The 25,409-nt window shown below is 43.4% G+C and overlaps 1 protein-coding gene across 1 annotated transcript in view; it reads right to left on the bottom strand.

Annotated features, from left to right (window-relative positions):
• The window catches only part of Prune2 (prune homolog 2 with BCH domain), a 212,516-nt gene that overhangs the window by 65,472 nt on the left and 121,635 nt on the right, over positions 1–25,409 (bottom strand). The window contains exon 9 of the mRNA XM_042054453.1: positions 24,334–25,096. Within this exon, the coding sequence (XP_041910387.1) occupies positions 24,334–25,096 (763 nt within the window). The remainder of the gene's footprint in view (positions 1–24,333; positions 25,097–25,409) is intronic.

Below are 25,409 nucleotides of genomic sequence, written 5' to 3'. Positions count from 1 at the left end.
ATTCAAAGGTGAAAACAAGAGGATCATAATTTTGTGTCTAGCAAATTTTAGTATGACCCTGTCTCAAAATAAAATTTAAAGGAGCTAGAAGCATAAGGTGCTTGCCTAGCATGTAAGAACCCCAGGGTTCTTAAAAAGTTTTGATTTGCTCTCTGTTCCCCCAGCAGACCCAATCCCTCAGGCTGGCAGACTCAACCCCTAGTGCTGCAACACAACACCAGCTGCAGCGTCCCTTCCTGACTGTCCACTGTGTTCCAGTCCCCAGCTCGGACAGACAATGCCTGCTCCACCATAGGACACGGCTACCAGAAGACCAAGTAGCCTGAGCACAGACTTTCTCTACTTCCTCTGTTCCCCAAGCTGACCCAAGCCTTCAGGATCAGCCCAGCTGCAGCCTCCCTTCCCCCACATCTACACCTGCTGTAAATCCCACAGACCACGCCCTCCTGACCTCCCAGAAATCAGCCCCTAAGCATATAATCACCCCAAATCCAGATGCCAAGACCAAGATGATAGGGGCCCTTAAAGAGGAAAGGAATAAATTCCTTAAAGAAAGCCAGGAAAATACAGTGTGAAGAAATTAATAAATCCCTTAAGAAATCAAGAAATACACTCCTCCAAAATTCATCAAGGAAACAGAAAACAAGGAACAAATCCCAACAAAGACAAACTCAGAAATCAGCACCTAGACCTATAGTCACCCCAAACCCATATGCTTGGACACCAGCATAAGAACACAATCAACAACAGCCATGGCAATGCCACCATCAGGGCCCAGCTAACCTATTACAACAAGTCCAACACAGCCATTCCATTTTAAGAAAAAGACCTTAAAATAAACTTTATGAAAATGATAGTGGTCTTTAAAGAAAAAGTGAATGTCTTAAAGAAATTGAAGAAAAGACAAGCAGTTGGAGGAAATGAATAAACCCCTTAAAGAAAGTCAAGAAACAAAACAAAACAAACAACAACAACAAAAACCAAACAGTTGAAGGAAATGAATAGAACAGTTCAAGACCTGAATGTGGAAATAGAAGCAATACAGGAAACACAAACGGAGGAAATACTGGAAATGTAAAATTTAGGAATTTGAACAGGAGCTATAGAGGCAAGCCTCAACAACAGAATATAACAGATGAAAGAGAGAATCTCAGGCATTGAAGATATTATAGAAGAAATAGATTCATCGGCCAAAGGAAATGTTAAATCAAAAGTTTCTGCCACAAAACATCCAGGAAATCTGGGAAACTACGAGAAGATTAAAACTAAGAATTATAGGACTAGAGGAAGGAGAAAAATCCCAGCTCAAAGGCCCAAAAAATATTTTTAACAAAATTATAGAAGAGTCTCTTAAGCTAGAGATGGAGATGCCTATAACGGGACAAGAAGCATACAGAACACCAAATAGATTGGAACAGAAAAGGAAACTCTCTCACCACAAAACAAACAAAACACTAAACATATAGAATAAAGAAAAATATTAAGCTTCAAAAGAAAAAGATCAATTGACATATAAAGGTAGACTCATTAGAACTGCACCTGACTTCTCTCTCAGTGGAGACTCTAAAAGCCAGAAGGGCCTGAACAGCTGTCCTGCAGACTCTAAGAGACTACAAATGCTAGCCCAGATTACTATAACCAGCAAAACTTTCAGTCACAATAAATGGAGAAAATACAATATTCCATGATAAAGTCAAATTTAAACAATATCTATCTACAAATCCAGTCCTACAAAAGGTACTAGAAAGGGAGTTCCAAACCAAGGAGGCTTACTACACCCATGGAAATACAGAAAATAAATAATCTCACATAAGCAAAACCAAAAGAAGAGAAGCGTGCATGCATGCACACATGTATATGCACACATGAACACACACCACCACTGCTACCATCACCACACCACCAATACCAATAAAGTAACAGGAACCAACAATCATTGGTCATTGATAACTCTTAGTTTCAAGGGTCTCAATTTAAAATGCACAGACTGCCAGGTTGTGGTAATGCATGCCTTTAATCTCAGCACTTGGGAGGCAGAGGGCAGAGACAGGCCTGTGAGTTCGAGGCCAACCTGATCTACCAACGGAGTTCCAGGATAGCTAGGACTGTTACACAGAGAAAACCTGCCTGGAAAAAAAGAAAAGAAAAACAAACAAACAAACAAGAAAGCACAGAGTAGCAAAGTGGGTGAGAAAACAGGATCCATTCTTTTGCTGCATCCAAGAAATACATCTCAATATCAAGAATTGACATAATCTCAGCGTAAAAGGCTGGAAAAAGATATTCCAAACAGATGGATCTGAGAAGCAAGCTGGTGTAGTCATCTAAATATCTAATAAAATAGACTTCAAACCAAAACTAATCAAAAGCTAGAGAAGGACCCTTCATACTCATCTGAGGAAAGAAAAAAATCCAAGATGACGTTTCAATTCTTAACATGCCCAAAACACAAGGACACCCACTTTTGTAAAAGAAACACTACTACAAGTTAAATCTCAGATTGATGCTCACACACTGATAGTAAGAGATCTCAGTACTCCACTCTCACCAATGGAATGGGTCATCCTGACCAAAACCAAACAGAGAAATACTGGACCTAACAGAAGTTATAAAACAAATGGACAGAACAGGTATTTACAGAGCACTTCACCCAAACAAAAAAGAATATATCTTCTCAGCATGTCATGTAACTTAAATTGACTACACACTGAGACATAAAGCAAGTTCCAAAACATACAAGAAAATTGAAACAACCCCTTGCATCCCATTTGGCCATCATAGATTAAGGTTGGATGTCAACAACAGAAAAAAATCCAGAAAGCCTACAAACTCATGGCAACTGAACAACTCTCTTCTAAAGGAAAAATGGGTCAAGATAGAAATAAGAAAGAAATTAAAGAGTTTCTAGAGTTCAGTGCAAATGCGTACACAGCAAACCCAAACTTACGGGACACAATGAAAGTGGCCGTAAGAGGCGCTCTCATAGCACTAAGTGCCTACATAAAGAAATTAGAGAAATCAATAAAATAGAAACAGAGAGCAATACAAAGAATCAGTGAAATGAAGAGTTGATTCTTTGAGAAAATCAACGAGATAGGCAAGCCCTTACCCAAACTAAAAGGAGAGAGAATATCCAGATTAACAAAATCAGAAATGAAAAAAGGGATATAGCAACAGACAACAAGGAAATCTAAAAAAATCATAAGGACATATTTTAAAAACCTGTATTCCACCCAACTGGAAAACCTAAAAGAAATGGATAATTTTCTCAATATGTACCACTCATCAAAGTTAAATCGAGATCAGATGATTTAAATAGACCTGTAACCAACTCCTAGTAAAATAGAAGCAGCTGTAGTGATATTTTGTTTTTAATCTAACAAATAAAGTTTACCTGAAGATCAGAATGCAGAGCTAAGCCACTAGTCACATACACACACACACACACACACACACACACACACACACACACACACACTAAACCATTGGTTAGCCACATACCTAAGCTATAGAGAACAAGCAGGGGTGGTCACACGTTTAATCCCAGCACTGGGGAGACAGAGGCAGATGGATCTCTGTGAGTTCAAGGCCACCCTGGCCTACCTGAGAGCGAATCAGTTTAAAAGAGAAACAGAGTTCACACCTATGATCCCCGCATTTGGGATGACACGTCTTAATCCAAGCTCTAGAGAGGAAAATAACACAGGAGTTCAGTGCGCAGTCTGAGGTCTAGTGGAGAGCACTGCAGTCTGCAGTCATGCTGAGGACAGGATTGTCCCTTTGTTTGTCTGAGCCTCGGTAAGAGCTCTCTAGTGGCTTGGCTGCTTTGCTTTTCTGATCTTCAGCTTGAACCCCAATATCTGTCTCTGGGTTTTTATTAATTGTGCTACAAGCAGTCATTAAAAGTCTCCCAACCAAATAAAGCCTAGGGCCAGACAGTTTTAGCGTAGAATTTTACCACAGTTTCAAAGATAAGTCAATGCCAAGACTCCTCAATTATTCCACAAAATAGAAATATAAGGAGCATTGGCCAACTTATTTTGAGGCCATAGTTACCCTGATACCCAGAGCACAAAGACTCAACAAAGAAAGAGAATTACAGATCATTTTCCCTCATGAACATAGACACAAAAATACTCAATAAAACACTTGCAAACCAAATCCAAGAACACATCAAAAGGATCATACACTATAATAAAGTAGGTTTCATTCCAGAGATACAGGGATGGTTCAACATATGAAAATCTGTCATCCATATAAATCCACCATATAAACAAACTGAAAAAAAAATACTATCATCTCGTTAGATGCAGAAAGGGTCTTTGACAAAATCCAACTCCCCTTCATTATAAAAGTCCTGAAGACTTTTTATAATGTTTAGGGATATAAGGGACATACCTCAACATACTGAAGGCACTTTATAGTAAGCCTATAGCCAGCATCAAATTAAATGGAGAGAAATTCAAAGTGATTCCACTAAAATCAGGAACAAGACAAGTTTGTCCACGCTCTCCATATCTATTCAATATAGTACTTGAAGTCATAGCTAGAGCAGTAAGACATCTAGGGGAGATCAATGGGCTATAAATTGGAAAGGAAGAAGTATTATTTGCAGATGATATGATAGTATACATAAATGACTCTAAAATTTCGAGCAGGGGACTTTTACGTCTGATAAACACTTTCAGCAAAGTGGGTGGATACAAAATTAACTACAAAAAATAAAAATAAAAATAAGTAGCCCTCCTATATACAAATGACAAACGGACTGAGAAAGAAATCAGGGAAACAATGTCTTTCACAGTAGCCTCAAATAATATAAAGTATCTTGGGATAACTCTAACCAAGCAAGTGAAAGAATTTTATGGCAAAAACTTCAACTCTTTGAAGAAAGATATTGAAGATGTTATCAGACAATGGAAAGATCTTGCATGCTCATGGATTTGTTGAATTAATATAGTATTAAAGTCCATCCTACCAAAAGCAATCTACAGATTCAATGCAATCACCATAAAAATACAACACAACTTTTTTACAGACCTTGAAAGGATAATACTCAACTTCATATAAAAAACAAAAACAAACAAAGAACCCAGGATATCTAAAACAATCCTGAACAATAAAAGAACTGCTGGAGGTCTCATCATCCCTGATTTCAAGTTTACCATAGAGCTAAAGTAATAAAAAACAACATGGTATTGGCATAAAAACAGACACACCACTGATCTATAGAATTGAACAGAAGACCAAGACACAAATTCATATACCTATGGACACCTGATTTTTAATAAAGAAGCCAGAAACACACACTGGAAATAAGACAGAATCTTCAACAAATGGTGCTAGTCAAACTGGATATCTGTATGTAGAAGAATGCAAATAGATTCATACTTTTCACCCCACATAAAACTGAAGTCCAAGTGGATCAAAGACCTTGACATAAAACCAGATACATTGAACCTGATAGAAGAGAAAGTGCGGAATAGCCTTGAGTACAATGGCATAGGAGATAACTTTGTAAATGGAACACTGATAGTGCAGGCACTCAGATCAATAAATAGGACTTCAAGAAACTGAAAAGCTTCTGTAAGACAAAGGACAGTGTCAGAAGGACAAAATGTCAGCCTGCGGAATGAGAAAAGACTTTCACCAACTTCACATCTGATAGAGGACTACTATCTAAAACACAAAGAACTCAAGAAATTAGATAAGAAAAAACAATAACAAAAACCAAACCAAACCAAATAATACAATTAAAAATGGGGTACAGATCTAAACAGAATTCTCAATAGAGGAACCTCAAATGGCTGAGAAACACTTAAAGAAAACTCCTTAGCCATCAAGGAAATGTAGATTAAAAACTATTCTGAGCCATCAGAATGGCTAAGATCAATTACACAAGTGACAGCTCATGCTGGGAGGATGTGGAGCAAGGGGGAACACTGCTCCATTGCTGGTGGGAGTGCAAACCTGCAATAACCAATATGGAAATCAATATGGTGGTTTGTTAGAAAATTGGGAATCAATCTACCTCAAGATTCACTCTTAGGCATACACCCACAAGACACTCCATCCTACCATAAGGATATTTGCTCAACTCGTCAATTGTGGCTTTATTAATAATAGCTAGAAACTGGAAACAATGTATGTTGCAAATTTGGTGGCTCTGGCCAACCTGCAGTGGCCCGGTGTGACAGCGCATTTCCATTGTCATTGTGTAGAGTTGTGTAACAACATGCATCCACTTTAAAGGTTCCAGCCACCCCGAATCACTCTGTCTTGTTCATTCTGTCTTCCGTCTCTTGGCCTGCCTGTCTCCGTCTCACTCCCTCTTTCACGTCCTCATTCTGAGATGGTGGATCTCCCCAACCCCAATAAACCTCCTGCATTAGATCTTTTGCATGGTGTGATCTCTTAGCAGCACCACCTTGGCTGGACCTACCAAGGGTACTTTTTTGCCACTTAATCCTTACAGCCTAGATGTCCTTCATCCAACCAATGGATAAAGAAAATGTGCTACATTTTCACAATGGATTATTATTCAGGGGTTAAAAAAATGACATCGTGAAATTTGAAGGCAAATGGATGAAACTAGCAAAAAACTATCGTGAGCGAGGTAACCCAAACACAAAAAGAAAAACAGGGCATGTATTCATTAATAAATGGATATCAGCTGTTAAGTAAATGATACCAAGCTATAATCTGTAGACCCAGAGAGGTTAGGTAAAGAGGAGGCTCTGGGAGGTGGGAGTGGAGGGGGGAATAGATTTCCCAGGAAAGGGGAAATAGAATAGACTTTAGAGGTGGACTCAGGGCATGTGTAGGAGCAGGAGGGAGCAGGTATGGGGTTGCTGGGATGAAGGGAGAGAGTGTATGGAGAGACGGCTGGTACTGCAGCCATTGGATGGGCAGTGTGGAAACCCAGTGAAGTGGACACTTCCTGGACTCTATGAGGGTGACCTGAGTGAGGACCCCTAGTGGGGTATGGAGTCTGAACTGGCCAGGTTTCCAGTGGCAGCACTTGGTTGCACTTGGTTGAGTTGGTGGCAGAAGGGGTCCTGTGGAGATCTCTGAACAACCTAGGCTGATGCTAAGGAAAAAGAAAGGAAAAACAAACAACCCACCTAGTAAGATCTGTTTAAGAAATAAACAGTGTTTATTATTTAGTGGTTTAAGAAATAGTGTCTTTTATTTCTTCCAAAAAGTTATGATTTGTTTATTTATGAAATCTGGCATCTAATACTTTTGGATTATGGTTGGCCACAGGGAACTACAATGGCAGTTAGTAAAAACATCCACTACGGGGCTGAGTTCATTTAGATGTGATGGTATTTTCCATTACATTCCTTCCTTTCTGTTAATGACACACCCGTTACCCCTGGAAGAACCTTTGTTCCATCATGTGAAGTATAGGGATTGGTGAGTCGAGGTTAATCCCTCTGCCTTCAGGGATAATAGGGCCAGGCTAGACCAACTAACACAGTCTCCACCTTTGCCAGTGATTGGTACTAGAGTAAGCACGTGATCTAAACTGTTGCGGTTAGACTCAACCTAGAGTCTGCTGGCATTTGGAAGAAAACGAAGTGCTTTCTGTGGGGATTGCCATATGACAGCCATGAAAACCTCAGTGCATTGAGGCAAAAATAACTCAAGAGCTGAGAAAAGAGATAGCACAAAAGGGCAAAAAAAAAAAAAGGAAGAAAAAGAAAAACACTGACTATATGATTTGAGCTTCTCTCCCCATTTCTGCCTAGAAGCAGATTAGTTCCTGAATTCTTTATAGTATGGACCAACTCATGTTCTTCGTTAACTTAATTCAGGGTAGATTTGATTTTAGCCACCAGAGACTCAACACTTGCATGAGAGATAAAACAGACTGGGGTGGGGGAGTATGTATATTCACAGATATCTTTGTTTCTCTTTTTGTACTTATTCAACAAATATTGGTCCATTTTTTAATTTAAGGGTCCTGCGAGTGGTGGGAAAACAAGTGAGTTTCCATGTGTACATTTCTGTTGGTGAATGGGGTAAGTGTTCCCAGAACACTCGGGAACAAGTCCCTGAAACTAGTGACTGACGTATTTGCTAGATGAAAGCATCTTGACACGTCACTCTGAGAGCATGTCACACAGAAAGAAGACAGGAGAGCATGAGGCAGAGCTGTTCACATCATAGCGGATCAGGAAGCAGAAAGCACAGCTGGAACCTGGGGAGGGCAAAATCTCCAAAGGGCTACACGTGTCTGATAGGGTGCTATTGTTTTATTGCTAATAGCTATATTTTAATTGCTATATATATTTTATTTGCTATTTAATTACTAATTAATAACTACATATTTATGGGGTATCTGTGAGGGAATTTCCAGAGAGGAGTAACCAAGTGGGTAGAACTTGCTGTGGATGTAGGTGGCACATCCCATAATCTGGGGGGCCAGACTACGTAGAAAGGGGAGAGAAAGAGAAATCGGAGGACAAGAGCAAGCCAGCAGAGCTTAGGCAGCCCAGACAGCCATGATGAACACGCCACACCTCCACACCATGAGGCCTCTGGAATTTGGAGCCCAAAAAAGTCTTTCAGAATCTCTTATATTGTTTTTCTTGGGAATTTTGGTCACAGTAGCAGTAGGGAAAAAAGGACTAATGGCCATGCTAGCCTCAAACTCAGTACATAGCTAAAAACAGTTTTGAATTCATGACCCTCCCACATCTACCTCACAAGTGCTGGGATTAGGTATGGATTACCATGTCTGATTTAATTCACTGACAAGGACTGGATACAGGCCTTTGCAAAGGCTAGACATACATCTACCATCTGACTTAGGTTCACATCCCATCGCTGTGAGTCTTGAAGTTGGTCGTGGAACCTAGAATCCAAGACTTATCACTGAAATTTCTGAAAGCTGGGAGTCTGTCACCAATGATGGAACTCTAAGGAATTTCCTATAGATCCACTGTCAGCTCTTAAAGTATCTGGTATAGGATGAATTGCATTTCCCCAAATTCACATTTTAAAGACCCAACCCCGAGTATATGAAATCTGATTAACTAAAAAGCAAAGCTACAGTGTGAATGTGAGAATATCATTTCACGGGCCGGGGACTCAGATGAACAAAAGAGGGGAAAGTGAGCAGTTTCTGAAGAATGAACTAAAACAAGGTCATTGAGAAGGGCCCTAATCTAACCCAAGTGGTGTCCTCATCGAGGGGATGTGGGCAGGTCATACTCAGACCAACCATGAGAAGGCAGCTGTATGCAAAGAGAGAGGACTTAGAGGAAATCCGGGCAGTTAACACCGTGACCTCAAATACTGCCTCCAGGGCCACGGGAAAATAGTTTCACTGCGTACATCACTCTATCTGCAGGACCTTGTTAAAGAAGCAACTAACATGGGGCACAACCTTCTCCTCTGAAAAATCACCATGTCACAAGGGAGAACGTTCTGGAAGGAGCACATCAGTCCTTCAGTTCATCTCTCAGATGTCCTCTGCTGCTGTCTGACAGATCTACACACACACACACACACACACACACACACACACAAAGAGTTAGGTCCCCAGGATGATGGCAGATACAACACACACACACACACACACACACACACACACACAAAGTTACGTCCACAGGATGATGACAGATACAACACACACACACAGACACACACTAGGTCCCTAGGATGAGAAGTCTTTACTTACAGGTGCCCTACTGTACAGTCTAATCATATTGTACAAAACTAATTTATAAGCCTTGATTAATTTTCTCCTTCCCCAAGAGGGAATCCCAGCAAGCACACGATTGCCAACCTCAGAAAGAGAATGGATTCATTTAGTCATTTCGTTTTCGTTGGTAAGTCTTCATCACGTAAATGTAAAGCTGTTTACGGTGAAACTGCTCGTGGTTTTACACGCTGTTCTTGGAGTTACTGTATAATGCGATTCCATGACTCTGACTCATATAGCCCTGTCATTCCCTGGTTACCAGGTCCCTGGTGATGGATACTAGTACTGGGTGTGGGGCTGAAGATGTGGCTTAGAAGAGAACTCACTGCTCGTGCAGAGGACTCGGGTACAGTCCCAGCACCCATTCAATGGCAAATAACCAAAATATAGCTAAAGATCAGTGCGTACTCACCAGGTTAGCAGAGTCAACCTTGAGCTAAACTCCAAGTGGAAAAGGAACAAATAAAACACCAGGAAAGGCTCATCATAGGGGATCTGGTCCCTGACTGTACAGCAATCAATGAGGCCTGAAGACCTCTGACTTAGACTAACACACACACAAAGCATCCCCAAGGCCTGGAGAGACATGGGGCTTGTCTGTCCATCCCCAGCCCATTCTTCTTCATTACCATCACCAACTTTTCTTTAGTTCAATAACATCAACTCTCCCTTCATCTATCTTACCTGCCTAATCTCTCTCTTGATTCACTGCATGCTTGGGACCATAATATGATGTCTTTGCTCCTGTTTTATTTTAGAAAGAGCTAGCTGCTTCTAGAACTTCCCATTTCATCAAGCTTTCTGAGCTATTTCTGGGATTGGAGGTGAGAAAATGTGATTGCTGGCTGGTGACATTTTCATTCTCTTGCTTCGTGATTCTCTTGATCATGGGCAGTGGTAGCTCCCAAGCTGGGTTTGGATAACACGACACCTTGCTTTTCCAAGCAGTGTGGAAAGGGTGTGCTTGGCTACTACTTTTCCAACTGGAAGCCATTTTGAGGGGGAGAAAATCTGTCTACAGGTGAAAATGTACCTGATGCCTCTCTGACTGTTCTGATAAAAGTTCAACAGAGAAGTTGAACGCTGGCAGTATACAGAAGTGTTAAACCAGTCTAGGAGAAGGAATTACAAAGCAAATGGACCAGAAACACATCTGCTCTCTGTGAATCTAAAACCAAGAGGACTAAAGGGAAAAGACACACAAATCCAACAAATCCACCCAAAACAGCAGAGGAAAGGCTCGTGGCTGTGCTAGCGACTGCGGAAGTGGAGACCTACTACTAATGCTTCTAGAGACAGCTGGGCAGTGATGACCAAGCTGAGCTCTCCAGATAAGAGCTGGTGAGTGAGCCTGCTGGTAAACCCCAGAGGCAATAGAGAACAATAAAACAGCTCTGCTCGCCTCCTCTATTCTCCCTGGCCCCTATGACAGCCGTCAAGACTCACTCTGTTGTCACAACCCATGAGTCACTCTCTAGAGCTTGTCATGGGCATGGGCGGTGTTTGGCCTGATCCCTATGTCCCAGCTGGCTATTCTAGCATGACTCACACTGTCACTGCCCAGGAGGGAAGAGGAAACCAAAGGAAAAAAAATCTCCCCTTGCTCTTCATACCGCCACCCCATGACCGCATCACAGTACATACAGGGGTCTCCAGGAAGTGCAGAGAGACCAGGTGAACTGTGGGGCCATAGCAGGCTGAAGACAGACCTGGGTTTTCCTTTTCAGCAGGTGCCATTGCCGAGCTGGCTCGATCTTTCTCTGAAGAAGAGAGTTGCACTTTCTTTGTCTTGCTATATTAACTTGTATCAAGCAGCTCACTGAAGTTGAAAAGTCCGCCATGATGAACAAACGGATGCCTGACCTCCAGCTTGCTAAGCCCCTGCGCAATGATCCCACGGGTCCCCAATGTCTCCCATTTCCAAGCCCTACAGCTTTCTTCCTTTCTTTATTTCTGAAACGCCTCCCTCCTTCTTGTCCCAGGCCCAGTTCAGTCCAGACAACATACACTCAGATTTCCACCTCCCACCACATTGACCCCCACTGTTCCCTCATCACTGAGGCAGTCCTAACTCAAAACCAAGCAAACAAACAAACAAAAAACCATTGGCTTCCAGAGTCAACACAATACATTTAATGCAAAGGTTGTTGTTAGTGTCTCAGGGCTAAACCATTGAGTCAATCTTCCCTAACTCCTCCAACTCCTCCAATCACCCTGCTCTCCATTCACAACCAAATTCTCTTAGTCTTCCAAGACTGTAACAGAAGATTCTCTTGATTATACTTGGCCTACCAAGTTTTCCCACCAGAATCACTTCTCCCAATTTGTAAACTCTACCCTACCCCCAACTCTACCCTACCCCCAACTCTACCCTACCCCCAACTCCACCTTACCCCCAACTCTACCCTACCCCCAGCTCTACCCTACCCCCAGCTCTACCCTACCCCCAGCTCTACCCTACCCCCAGCTCTACCCTACCCCCAGCTCTACCCTACCCCCAGCTCTACCCTAACCCCAACTCAACCCCATCCACAGCTCTACACTTTTCCCCACCTCTCCCCTACCCATGAACCCTGCTCTTGTCCTCTGTCATGAAGGATCATTTACCTTGAAGTACTTAGAGTCCCTCAGTTGTCCCTCTTACTGAACTGACTTCATTCTGTTCTTAGCAAGTCAGGTGTTTCACTTCCTCGCCACCCCCCCCCCCATGAGGCTGAGAGGAGAGAGTGAATCCTAATTAGTTTTGGATCACATGCAGTCCTTAGGGAAAGTGTTTTGTTCAGAATAAATACACAAGTTCTGAGAGTTTGCTTTCATTTCCTAAATGGAAGTGCAAAGGTTATAGACAAATTAGGAAATATCACCTTTCTCCTGAAAATAGATGTGTGGTGTTTTGTTTTACCCTGCACTGAGAAGTTGGAATATATGGGCTAAATTTTGCTAAAAGCCCAGAGTCACTGAATAATAAAAAACCAAATGGGACAAAAACAGAAATTCACTAGGATGCACCAAAGAGAGACTTACCTATAGGAAAGTTAACCTGATTTCTTGTTCATGGGAAGAGGGGCCTGAAGCCCAGGGCTCCAGGCTTTGTTCAGGCTCTAGGAGCTCCCTTCCGAATTACAAAGCTGCACCTCTGGGGGATGCTTGGATGCTGCTGGCTTCAAATAACAACAGCATCATCTTCTTGTTTGCCTTTGAGTTGCAGGACAAGGAGATTCAAGCCATTTAAAATGTGGTGTTTACTATCCAAAAGAGTTTAATTTGCTGATAGAGATATCTCTAGATGAACGATGGGGTTTTTTTTTTGTTGTTGTTATTTTGTTTTTTTTTGTAGAACGCAGATATGAAATTTCTCAACAATTAAGAGGAATTCCACAGTCTATCTTCTTTACTATTTAAATTTAATTATCCTAGATATTATGTTCTGGGCATATTACCAACTATAATGCCAAGAAAACGTTCATCAAATGAAGAGTTTGAAATGACTTAGTCAGAAGCAGCTCCTGTCCTCCCTGGGGGAGGGGACTGAGGTGGGGGAAGAGGTCTGGTTAGGGCTGGGGCTGAAGCTGTAGCTCTTATCTGGATGGGGGCTGGGAGGTTGGGTGGGGGCTGGGAGGCTGGGAGGCTGGGTGGAGTTTGGGGCTAAGGTTTGGCGCTCTCCTGGTTGGAAGTGGGTCTGGAAACTACTCACATAGTTTCCTGTGACTCATCTGCAGAGAGGTGAGCAATGATTTTTAAAGAATGATAAAAAGTATACCCCTCTCCCTTAAAACACGACCAGTACTCCATTCCCAGGCCGGAATCCGCCTCACTTCACTTCTGCCAGGTGGAAATCTAGGGCCAGTCTCTAAAGTGGCCAGGGGGCATTTTAACTTTAATTGCTCACGCAATCGACTTTCTCCGTGAAACACTGACATATTTCATACATAAAATTGTGCTTCTGTCCCTTGATTTTGAGAAGACAATAGAACAGCAGAAGCCCATTTTTGAGGGTGACCTATTTCTGTGGCTCAGAAATCAAGTAGGTTGTAAATGTTCCAACATCCGTCAGAGAAATATAGAGAAGTGGGTGTTGTGATATTAGCTTCAGTAACTTTCAGAAGCACACAAAATGTGAACTAGGGTAGTCTGCCTGTCAAGCATCCAAACATTATAGTAATCATCCCTCAAGAGTCCCAACAGTTTCAAAATGGTCACTTCCTCTAATTTTCTATCTGCATATTCATCCTAGATACAAAGGAATAAAAATTGATTATAGCTACGCAGAGGTGTGTTAGATAATTACCTGCAGCCAGGAAAGGGGTGGGGAAGCAAAAGCCTGCGTGCCCCTTGGTTCTGAGTTTTATCGGAATGAATTGCGGCTCTCGGGTATCAGGGGCGAGGGGCCGGGCCGAATTCAGCCTCCTCTCCCCAGCCTCCTACCCGCTCCAACTTCCCAGCAGCAGTAGCAGACAGGCTTCCAGGAAGAGTCTCCATCGAAATCCCTCCTCACCCGGCCCAACCTTCCTAAAGTCTGACCGGGACCCACCTACCTTCTGAGGAGGACACGAGACTTGCTAGCGGGAGGGCCGGAAGGATGCGCGGCTCTGGCTCTTCAGCATCTCCCTTCTGGAGCAGTTAGCAGCAAGTACAGATTCGCCTCCATTTTCTAGTCACGTGATCCCTGGCACATCTAAATAAGGCTGATCACCTGCCTCTTAGATCGCCTAGTGCATCAGCCTGCTGCGCCTGGGGTCAGAGCCGAAGCTAGGCAGAGAAGCATTTGGAAATATAAAATACTCTCTCTGGGTTATGGAGTCACAAATCCCCCTTGATTTTTATGTCATTTCATGAAAGCTGCTGCCACTCCTGTCCCTGAATGAAGCTGCATTTGAATTTCTTCAACACACAAGTTTGGAAGAGATTCAGTTCCCTGAAACCTTTAAATACACACACACACACACACACACACACACACACATGCGCACGCACACACACACTAGCTCTACAGTATCTATAAAAGATAGCAATTTAGTACGCAATGAATAATGATTAAAATAATAGAATGGATCATAAATGTATAGAAGAATAGTTATAGAAAAAATCAGAAAGTTCTAGAAAAGTCAGAATGCCCAAGATTAATAAAATCGTTAATAAGAAGGCAGAGGTGCATGACAGATTGAACATGCTGCAAAAAGCACTTACTAGCAAGCTTGCAGGAGACCAAACTAAACAAGTTTGCGTGGTGCCTCAGGCTACCTGCTCACAGCAATAATAATGCCACCGTAAAACTCTTAAGATAACCTAGGTTTCCGTACTCAGTACCCAACAACCTTATGAACCAGGTGTGGTGATGCGTGCCTATAATTCCCATCATTCAGGAAGGAGCAAGAGGACTAGAAGCTCAAGGTCATTCTGCAGCTCTGTACCAAGTTCGAAGTCAGCCAGTGACACATGAGACCCTCTCCAAATGAATGCATGAATCAATGGGTGAGTGGAACAAACAGAAATAAATAACAAAATAAAAATGCCAGCAGAAATACTGACATAGTCAAGGCAAGCAAAATAGTACAGGATATTTGCCTAACAGAAAGGAGTATAATTAGTTTTAGTCCAACTGTTTTTTGTTTGTTTGCTTTCTTTTTATGTGTGTGTGAAAGGGTCTCACTCTGCTGTCGAGGCCAAAGTCAAACTCATGGCCGTCCTCTTGTCTCCTGGTTCTGGGACAGCAAATGCCAAAACTCTAAACCAACTCTTAAATAGAGCACTTTTAAAACTCAGAAGTTTGGGGGCTGGAGAGATGGAGCTCAGTGTGCTTACTGTTCTGGCAGAGGAGCCAGGTTCAGATCCCAGCACCCACATCACAATCATCTCTAACTTCAGCTCCATGGGATCTGACACCTTTTGTAGCCTTTTTGGGGTCCTAGCATGCAAGGAGTACGCATAAACTCATGCAGACGCAGGCGTATGCACATAAATAAAATAAATATATTTTAAAACTTCGAAGTTTTTGTAAAGCTGTTGGCTTTATTTTTATGGTTATCAATCTATATTACCAGAGAAAATGTGGATGGTTATAATCATAAAAATCAATTTGAAAAATAACTAGAACGCCTATACATTATACAAACTTGTTCCTCTTTTAGAGGGATCAGGGCTTGGAGGGAAAGCGGCTGTGTTAGTGTAGGGTCATCTCTAGCAGTTGCCATGCCAACAACTGAAAACCAAATCATTCAGCAGAATGCGGTGCTGACTCCAGAGGTTTGAACCCCTTCTTGAATAAAGGCATTTGGTAACTTCCTTCTGGTGCTGGGGAGGAACAGCAAGGAAAGGAAAAGGCAGACAAATTTTTTATATCTTTACTTAACTAAAAGCCTACAGAATTGATGAGAATTGCCAGGCATGGTGGTGTATACCTTATACAGAACATCTGGGAGGCAGAGGCAAGCAGTTTTCTGTGTGCTGGAGGCCAACCTGGCCTGCCAAGCAAGCCCCTGGCCAGCCAGAGTCTCACTGTGAGACTCTGTCTCAAAACAAAACAAAACAATTCATTAGACTTATGAGTAGTTACAAGAAACACTTAGCAAGTGACTTATTCAGTGAAGGCCACATTGTAGTTGCAAGGTCACCTCTGGGAGCAGAAATTCAACCAATGAACAGGTGGGTGCCCCAAGTCAGGATGAGCCACGCTGTATTAATAGAGAGAAGGCTAGCAAGCCTGGGGAACGTGTCTGTTCAGGACAAAGGCTGAAAAACGTTTTCCATGGTATGTTTTAAAACTCAGAAGTTGCTATGGAAATGAGCTAAATTATCACCTCCAGGGACTCAGAGGTAAAGAACCCTTGCCACTCTTGCAGAAGAGTTTGATTTCCAATGCCTGCATCCGGGCCTCACAACTGCCTGTGACTCCAGCTCCAGGGGACCTGAAGCCCTCTTCTGGCTTTTGCAGAACATGCAATCACGCACACGTCTTCACACACAAGCACACATACATGCACACAATTTAAATCTTTACACTCTTAAATTATGCCGTGAGGCTAATCAGAAATACTTTAAAAATATTCAGTAATGTTAAGCCAGGTGGTGGTAGTGCACGCCTTTAATCCCAGCACTCGGGAGGCAGAGGCAGGTGCATGTGTGTGAGTTTGAGGCCAGCCTGGTCTACAAGAGCTAGTTCCAGGACAGCTAGGCTGTGGCACAGAGAAATTCTGTCTCAAAAAAACAAACAACAACAACAGCAACAACAACCACAAAAACTGTTCAATAATGTTGTATTAAATGGGAATGCTAGCAACCATTTCTCTATCTAGCAGGATATTCTCCCAGGCTGTACCAAGATGAAGTAGTCCTGTCTCAGTGTTAGCACTTGAGTAAAGGTATTCATTTATTTTTATATGGAAGCAGTTACTCTTTTTTTAAGAATCACTACTTAAATGTAATAAATAATATTCTGGTTATTGTATCGGCAGGAAGGACACACTAGACTTCATATTCTCCAATACAGTTGATGTTATTTTCTCAGAGTCTGATGGCTACTTTCCAATGGTTATTTAATGAACTGAGTTTTTAAAGGTAAAATTGGAAAGGTCTTTAAAGATCACATATTTTCACCTGCTGTTGGATTCGAGAGTGTGCAAGATGATGAAGCGGAACAATTGCTCCTTTCCTACAAGGAAAAGGGCACCTAGGTTGGAGAGACTGCGACAGCCGTGAAGTAGACAACTGGTGACCAAAAATGACCAAGAAAGCCCTGACCAGGCGTACCTGTTTTTCTCGATGATGTTCAATGAAACGAATAACAACATTTTAAGAACGTTAAAGGGCTCTAAAATCTCGGAGGAATTATAGCACCAGGAAGTAAGTAACCATGGTCTCCTATTACAAGAGGAAGGATTTTTTTTTTTAAACTTTATGAAAGAAAGGTGCTATTATTCACAAACTAAGTGTAGCGCATCCCCTCGGGAAAAGCGAATAATAAACACTTGAAAATTTCACAGTCTCATTAAAAACAAATTGTGTTTGGCGGAATATACCTGTGACCGCAGCACCCAGGAGGCAGAGGCAGGAGGATCACTCAAGTTAAAGGGCAGCTTGGTGTGTATTACAAGTTATAGGCCAGCCATGGCTGTGTAATGAGACCCCACCTCAGGGAAAGAGTGAGGAGGGAGAGAGGGGAAACAATTATCTTGGACAAATGGTTTTTATTTTGTTGTTTGTTTGTTTCTGTTTGTTCAATCAGGCAAATCTGCAGGGCACTTAATATTTGGCAGGCCTTATTCGAAGCATCAGGGGTATTATACTTCAGAAGACAAACCAGACTTCTGCTTTCCTGGAAGTTACAGTCTTGCAGATGGGGGCAGAAACAAAATCAACACAGTAAGTGAATGGGAGCTCTCCTCAGATGGAAAACAAGAAGTCGGAAGCGGAAGAAAGCAAGGCAGCGGGATGGGGCGTGATCTCCAGTTGGCATGTGGGGTTGTGAGGATGTGGGCTGTCACAGAACCCTTCGTCCCTACCATTGTAAGAGGGCATCGCCTACCTCAGTGTGTCAATCAAATGTCTCCAGACACTAGCAAATAGAAGGGGCAAAATTATTGCTGATTTGGGACCCGTAGATTGAATTCTCTAATCCTGGCTTTTGTTGGCCTTTGTTCCAAAAGGACTCCCACAGATCCTGGGAACAGACCCCCTACTGCACTAGAGAGCAGTTCAGGGAGCAGGTGCCTTCCTGTCTCTGTGCGCCTCCAAGGCTGAGGCCATTATCCACTTCAGCCAACTGTGCAGGACACCATCTGTTTGCCTCTTTAGCTCGTCTTTCCCCACCTTGCTCCCTGCAGGCTCTCTCACACTCTGACTTCCAGGTGGTTTTGACCAATGAAGGCTCTGGTGGGAGATGAGAGGAAGGAGGGAGAGGGAAAGAGGGAGGGAAAGAAGAGAGGGAGTGGAGGGAGGGAGAGGAGGACAAACTCACTGGGCTCCCTTCTCAGGTGAAGCAGACAAGTATTGGTGCTAGCTTAGCCCAGACCCTTTGGTTTTGTGCTCCCCCCCCCCTGCCTATTGCTTATGGATCAACTGTAAGCTCTCAGTTACTGTTCCAGTGTCATGCCTGCCTGCCTACTGGCTGCCATACTCTGCAACACAATGGTCATGAGCTCACTCTCTGAAATTTTAAAAAGACTCTCAAATGAATGCTTTCTTCCAGAAATTTAGTGTAATTATAGTATCTCTTCACAGCAACAGAACAGTGACTAAGACATACCCCCTTGCCAAATAATGTGAATGGCAGCCTCAGAAGCCCCTTGGCTCCTTCACTTTCTTCAGACTACATATACTACCATTTTTGAAGAACAACACAGGTTTCTCTGCCTCTAATAACAACAAAATTTAGATAATCTCTAATCAAGTATAGTTCCAGTGTATCCAGAAAACTAGGAGTGATCAGTGCAGCCTGAATCGGCTTTGGATCCATATGCAGTAAGGCAAACTGAATTCTTCAAGTAAACCTTTAGGGAGAACCCCCTATTTGCTATCTTACAACTATTGTACTTATGATTAAAATCAGATGCATTCTGGGAAGGGACATGTACAGTTGAAAGACTAAATATATGACCCAATCTATCAATCAACAAGGAGAACCACCCAATATATGCCTTCCTTTCTTTAGCTCTCATAGGAGAGACATCAGGTTGTAACCTGGGGTCCCTGGGTACCCTCATTCCTGTACCCTGCTGCCCATGTTGGCAGTGCCCTCCCTATCGTCTGTACTACCACTGTGCTCCAAATGAAGTCACCTTGTTTCTGTTTTTTTGTTTGTTCTGTTTTCAAATCTGTAGACTTATTTTAATTCTTTGGAAAAGAGACTAAGAACTTAAAAATATCTGGACCAGACCCCAACCCTCAGTAATTGGTGGGTACCGCTCAGACTAGCTGAACTCCTTCTGGTAGTTACCCTTCTTCTCACTGCTCTCTCTAGCCTAAATCTTGCTGGGTTCTGGCTGCCTCTCCCTCCACCCCTGGAGCCAGGGCACTCGCTATCAGCTAAACTAAACTATATCCGAACCACTGCACTGTTCAGTGCGGGCTCCTCACGCTCTTCCGCCGCCTTTGTAAATGGGACTGGATTAAATCTACCTTGAAATTTCCTAACTTGAAAATATAATACAGTATCTTTCTTGCTGTGTCCTACTCCTACAATAACAAGACCTCCTGCTTTAGGAAGCCATGATGTTGGGGCTGACGTGATGGCTCAGTGGATAAAAGAGCTTGCAGTCAAACCCAAAAACCTGGGTTCAACCCCCCCGGGGGGGGCACATGATGGAAGGAGAGAATCAACTCCCCAAAGTTGTCTTCTGACTTCCACGTGTGCATTGTGGCACGCATGGTGGGCAGGAAGGCAGGCAGACAGACAGACAAATGTAATTTAGAAAGAAAATTGGGCTGTCTCATCTTCCTCAATACCATCAGTTTCCGTTAGCTTTTCCTCTGAAGGCAGTTCTGCCACTTACCCAGCATTTCAAGTTCAGTCAGGGGCACACTTTGGACTCTCCCACAGACTAGACGCCAGCAGCCCAGATGGGAAATTCTGGGCTCTTCCTCCTTTGGAGCAAAATGAGGTGGTTCCACCTCATTTTGGCACGAGAGCCACCTCTCTCGTTGTTGTAAAGTACTGAGCATAAAACACCACGTCTACAAACCAAAATGAACCCTGAGGGGCTCTGGCTTCCTTCTGTCCTCCCGTGCCCTGAGCTGGAACCACAGAACCTCCGCAGGAAACAGCCATCACGGAAGTAGCCCTCTCCGTTATGATGAGAAATCTGTGTTCAGGCACTGGAAGGAGCTGGGGGTGGGAGTGACAAGACTGAGCAGACAGGAGCAAGATCTGACTCAACCACTTTCAAAACATCTCATCAAACAATGACTCAAGCCTTTCAGTGGGCAATGGGGGGAATCCAAATAAATCGAACTACAGACGTTGAAAAGAAAATGTCTTCGGGTGGCTGTGCTTTTATTGAGAAGCACTGGGATGGAAATGAGAGATAGAAGTTGAGTCTCCACTTTACCATTTCCTTGCTTGCTAATGGTGTTGGCAGCCTATTTGCTCACTTTACTCCATCGAGGTGGGAAATAGGATCAGCAAGGCTTGTCCCGTCTCAAACAGCAGCTGGGTGGACGGAAGAAAATGACATTCTTGTGCAATCACTTATTACTGGAAGGTCTGTTCTCATGAGACTGGCCAGGAAGACATAGTTGCGGGGGAGGGGGGGATCCAAGGTGGAGGTGGGAGAGGAGGAGGGAAGAAAATTACAATTTAGAGGATGCTTAATTATTACTATTAAATAGGCTCTTCTGTGTCCGCCCTACCCAACACCAAGAGAAAGAGTCTTGTTTCTTAGACACCCACGCAAGTAAAGAGAACCAACGCAATGAGTCTGTCCCACCTTGTCTGAAGGTCAGAGAGTTTGAGCTTATTTTTGCTCTTTCAAAGTTGTTGACAACAGGTGTGGCTACAAACAAGAGATCCTAATCTAGGGTGTGCTTAATTAGTATTTTGGGTAGAGAGGAGGATCCGCTCCACCTCAACTAAAGGTCAGAGAATTCAAGTCTATTCCTTATAACATGTTAATGAGGTCTGTTGCCTCCCCCTCCCCTTTTGGAGGGAAGTATATAAGCATGTGGAAAATAAACACAATAAGTTCAGTATTCACTGAATTTCCCTCCCAGTGCTGTTCTGTGTTTCTGTCTTTTATTTCTCTCATATCTCTGCTCCTTTTGCTTAATAATTCTAATCCTCACGCTCCTACCCTGGAATGTGCGAACTGAGTCTAGGCTGGACCCCAACAGATGTCACTCCAATGTGTGGCTGATGGGCCAGTGAGAAACGTGCCTGGGCTGGCAAACCGGGAGAGCCACAGGGGTGGGGGTGGGGGGTCCTGATTAAACTGGGCATCAGATGAAGCAGAATGCGTCAGACACGTCAGGTGGGAGGGGGGGAGAGGATGACACAAATCATCCCACATTAGCTCCAAACAGGATAGTCTAAGGTTTTCCTTTATTAAAAGGGAAAACTCACAGAACAGGAATGGGGGTCCAACATCCAGGTGTGCAGCACAGGAAGAGAGGGGAGAGCAGGCGGGACCGTGGCTTTTTGGTACCCTAAAGCCATGCCTCAACCTGGTCCAGCCTCTCAAAGGTCATTGGCTGAAGGAGGTTCCCCATCATGGGCTTGCACACAGGCCAATCTAGTGGGGGCATTTTCTCCATTCAGGTTCAGTCTTACAAAATGATTCTAGCTTGTAGCCAGGAGGCATAAAACTCGACAGCACACAAACTGAACCCATGCACACGGTGCCGAGGAGCCAGAGGGCAGCAAATGCACGCAGTAGTGCCTGTGCACACGCACTAACGCTGGTCATTAGTATTTGCATGCTTGTCTAGGTCTCCCTCTTTAGAGTCCAGGCATCTTCACCTCTAAGAACGTGACTTCGAACAACAGTTCTCAAGCTTAAGTCAGGATCTAAATTTCAGGGGAGAAACTCTGAAGGCAGCTGGGAGTGGGGCCTCATCCCCAATACCTGACCCCCCAAAGGCTCCCATCCTAGGCTCCCCTCTACACCGTAGGCCTTTAGCTTTGTCTTGGGCTGTTTTGTGGTTAGGGATTGAACCCAGGGTCTCAGGCATATGAAACAGAGCTCAGCCACCGAGCTGTTCTTCCTATCCTGTCACAGACACCTATGTGTGCTCAAAAACCAGCAGGGAGGACATTTCAAATACACTGGAATAGATCATATAAATAAAGGCAGCAAAGGTGGGGAGAGAAGTCTCCTCCCTACAGATGCTGAGTGGGAAGGGTCACGCCCTGGAAGGGAAGGTGCAGAGTCCATTAGCTGCTCATCTGGGCTCCCTCTAGAAGAAAGCAGCTTGACAGGAAAAAGGAAGATTAGGTCAACTGAAATGCCTCGATTTTAAAATTCCTTGTGGTTTTCTGAAAGCCTCCAACATCCTCCTCACAGTCTTTACTTCCTCTGTTACTTTGAACAAGAAATGCCATTTGTGAGCATGGGAGCTGTTTGGACACACACTTTGGTCCCATACAAATTAAGTTCACCGAACTTAATTCTGAAGGAGGAAGGCTTGAAATCATCCAGCCTTGCCCACTGCGTTCTATAGAATCGCAACTTAACTCTTTAAATATGTAAGCGGTCAGGGTCAAGTGAGGCCGAGTTCCAAATACTTGAGTCACAGAGCCTTTGCTATATATTGTCCTTTACAGTCCTAAACTGAGCAGGGGGCAGGAGGTGTCTTCCCCATGCCGGTTACATATTAACTGCATTAACTAATTCATGGGGAGGCACAGAAATACATGCCACAGCGCACATCACTTTACACTTTAAAGCAAAGAAGCTATTGTCCCTCTGCTTAACTTATTTCTCACTATTTTTAAGGGCAAATGAAAGAAAGAAAAATCTTAAGTATTACCAGCACATCCCAAAATCTTGAAAGCAGCAGTGACATTCTGTTTCTTTTTTAGAAAAAAAAATATTTTTTTAATATTGTTGATTTATTTTTTATTTTATGTGCATTGGTGTTTTGCCTGCATGTATGGTCTGTGTGAGGCTGTCAGATCTTGGAGTTACAGACAGTTGTTAGCTGTCATATGGGTGCTGGAAATTGAACCCAGGTACTCTGGAAGAACAGCTGATGCTCTTAACCACTGAACCATCTCTCTAGCCTGACATTCTGTTTCTTGCTGCTTGTTCTTTGGTTTCCCATAAACGGGCCATAAAAAAAAATCTTAAAAGCCCTACACTGAGCTGGGTGGTGGTGGCGCACGCCTTTAATCCCAGTACCAGGAGGCAGAGGCAGGCGGATCTATGTAAGTTTGCAGCCAGCTTGGTCTTCAAGACCTAGTTCCAGGACAGGATCCAAAGCTACAGAGAAACCCTGTCTCGGAAAACAAACAAGCAAACCAAAAATCCCTACACTGGGTGAACCAAGGCTGCCATCTCTGCTTTGACTTCCTTTTGACAACTCCCAGCCAATCAGAGCAGGAGGGTTGCATGCTGCTTTTGAGCCTACTCTGCAGTCTCCTGATTGTACCTCCCGAAAGCCAGGTGTTTATTTATATAAAGCCACAGAATGGTTTTTCTGTACAAAAGTCAGTGTGCCAGCAAGAAAGGCAGGGGCTTCGGCTTCAGGAACCTGGGAAGCCCAGAGCATCCCCTCTGTTCATTTATGATGAATCTAGGGCAATTACAGAAATGCCGGAGCCGCATTCCTTCTCCCTAGTCACTGTTCTCTTATCATCCCCAGCGTGTACAGGTCATTGGTCTGATGAGTGCAAGCTGCCTGCACATAGTAGGTCCTGCAGAAATGCTGCCGACACCAGCTGTTCCGGTGCCTCTCACCTGTTTCAGAGTCACACAGGTGCCGACGTCAGCAGGGTGGGAACAAACTGGATGCACATCATCCTTTGGCTGATAGTTGTCTAGCAACTGCTTCTGCTGATGCTTCATCTTATAACAAATGTCAGAAAAGATATCTCACCCTGGCACCTTCACATTTCAAAACCACTCAGCATTTCTCTGGTTTCTAAATACAATCATTTCCATAAAAATTAAATCGACTGTTTTGCTTACCCATTTGGTCTTGGCTTTCTGAGTCTAGGCTCAAGGAACTCTGTCTCCTCCTCCATTTCTTGTGGAGGGATCCTCTTTTTCTGGGAGAGCCGTGGCGAAAGCATTTCCCATTCATTGTCCTGGGTGGCAGCCTGTGTTGGAACCGCATCTAGACCAGCTTGACCTCGTCTCTTGCTCTTCCTTGATTGGCTGCTCAAAGCAGCGACTTCCTCTAGTGCTAAAGAGTCTAGAGGCTTATTTCCTTCCAGATCCTGGGACTGGGGGCCCTTGTCCAAGCTGAGACTCAAGAACTGCTCCACCATTTTACCAGGAGACCCAGACTCGGAGTCCCTTGTTTCTGGGGATAGATCAGCAACCTCACTGTGGCCCAGGACCATCCAGTTCTGCTCTTGTGCAGGGCTTTCAGGAGATGCCTCCTTGTTGTGGTCGGAAGACATTCTCTCTGCAGAACCAACTTTGACTTCATTTAAAGACTCAGGCTGGCATGTGTCTGGGGCCCCTGCTAACTGAGTTTCTAGTAGCTCTGTTTCTCCAGAACCTATGGATAATTTTTCTGATTCGGGTAAGTTTTCTCTTGCTTCCCAGGCCTCCGGTTTCAATGGAGAATCTTTTTTATGGCTTACGAGTATGTAACCCACAGCTAGTGCGTGGGGGTCTTCGCTCTTCTCGGCCCATTTATCTTCACTGGACTCTAATTTTGTCTGCTCGGGTCCTTTTGTGGGAGTTACGTTCTCTTCTAACTCTGCTGTCTCCTTGCTGACACCTAGAATATGAAAGCAATGCGGAGAGAACAGGCTTAATTAACATACTATGTGATCTGTGATCTTCACAAGCGACCACTTAAGAAGAGACAAGCTGCTACATATTTTCCTTTTTGTGAACTTGTTCAGTTTTCTCAAGTGCGGGGAAGTTTCGTAGCATAGTTATTACATTTACATTTACTGAAGATGGTTAATATAGTCCTTACATTTACATACGCTGAAGGGTTAGACAAAGGATTGGACATACAGTTACTTTCTCTGCTTGCATTGGTAGCAATGCTTTAGTAAATGCACTAATTTATTTAATGCTGATTC

This window comes from Arvicola amphibius, chromosome 1 (genome assembly GCF_903992535.2).
Source record: "Arvicola amphibius chromosome 1, mArvAmp1.2, whole genome shotgun sequence".
NCBI lineage: Eukaryota > Metazoa > Chordata > Mammalia > Rodentia > Cricetidae > Arvicola > Arvicola amphibius.
This window is presented reverse-complemented; position numbering and strand designations above follow the sequence as displayed.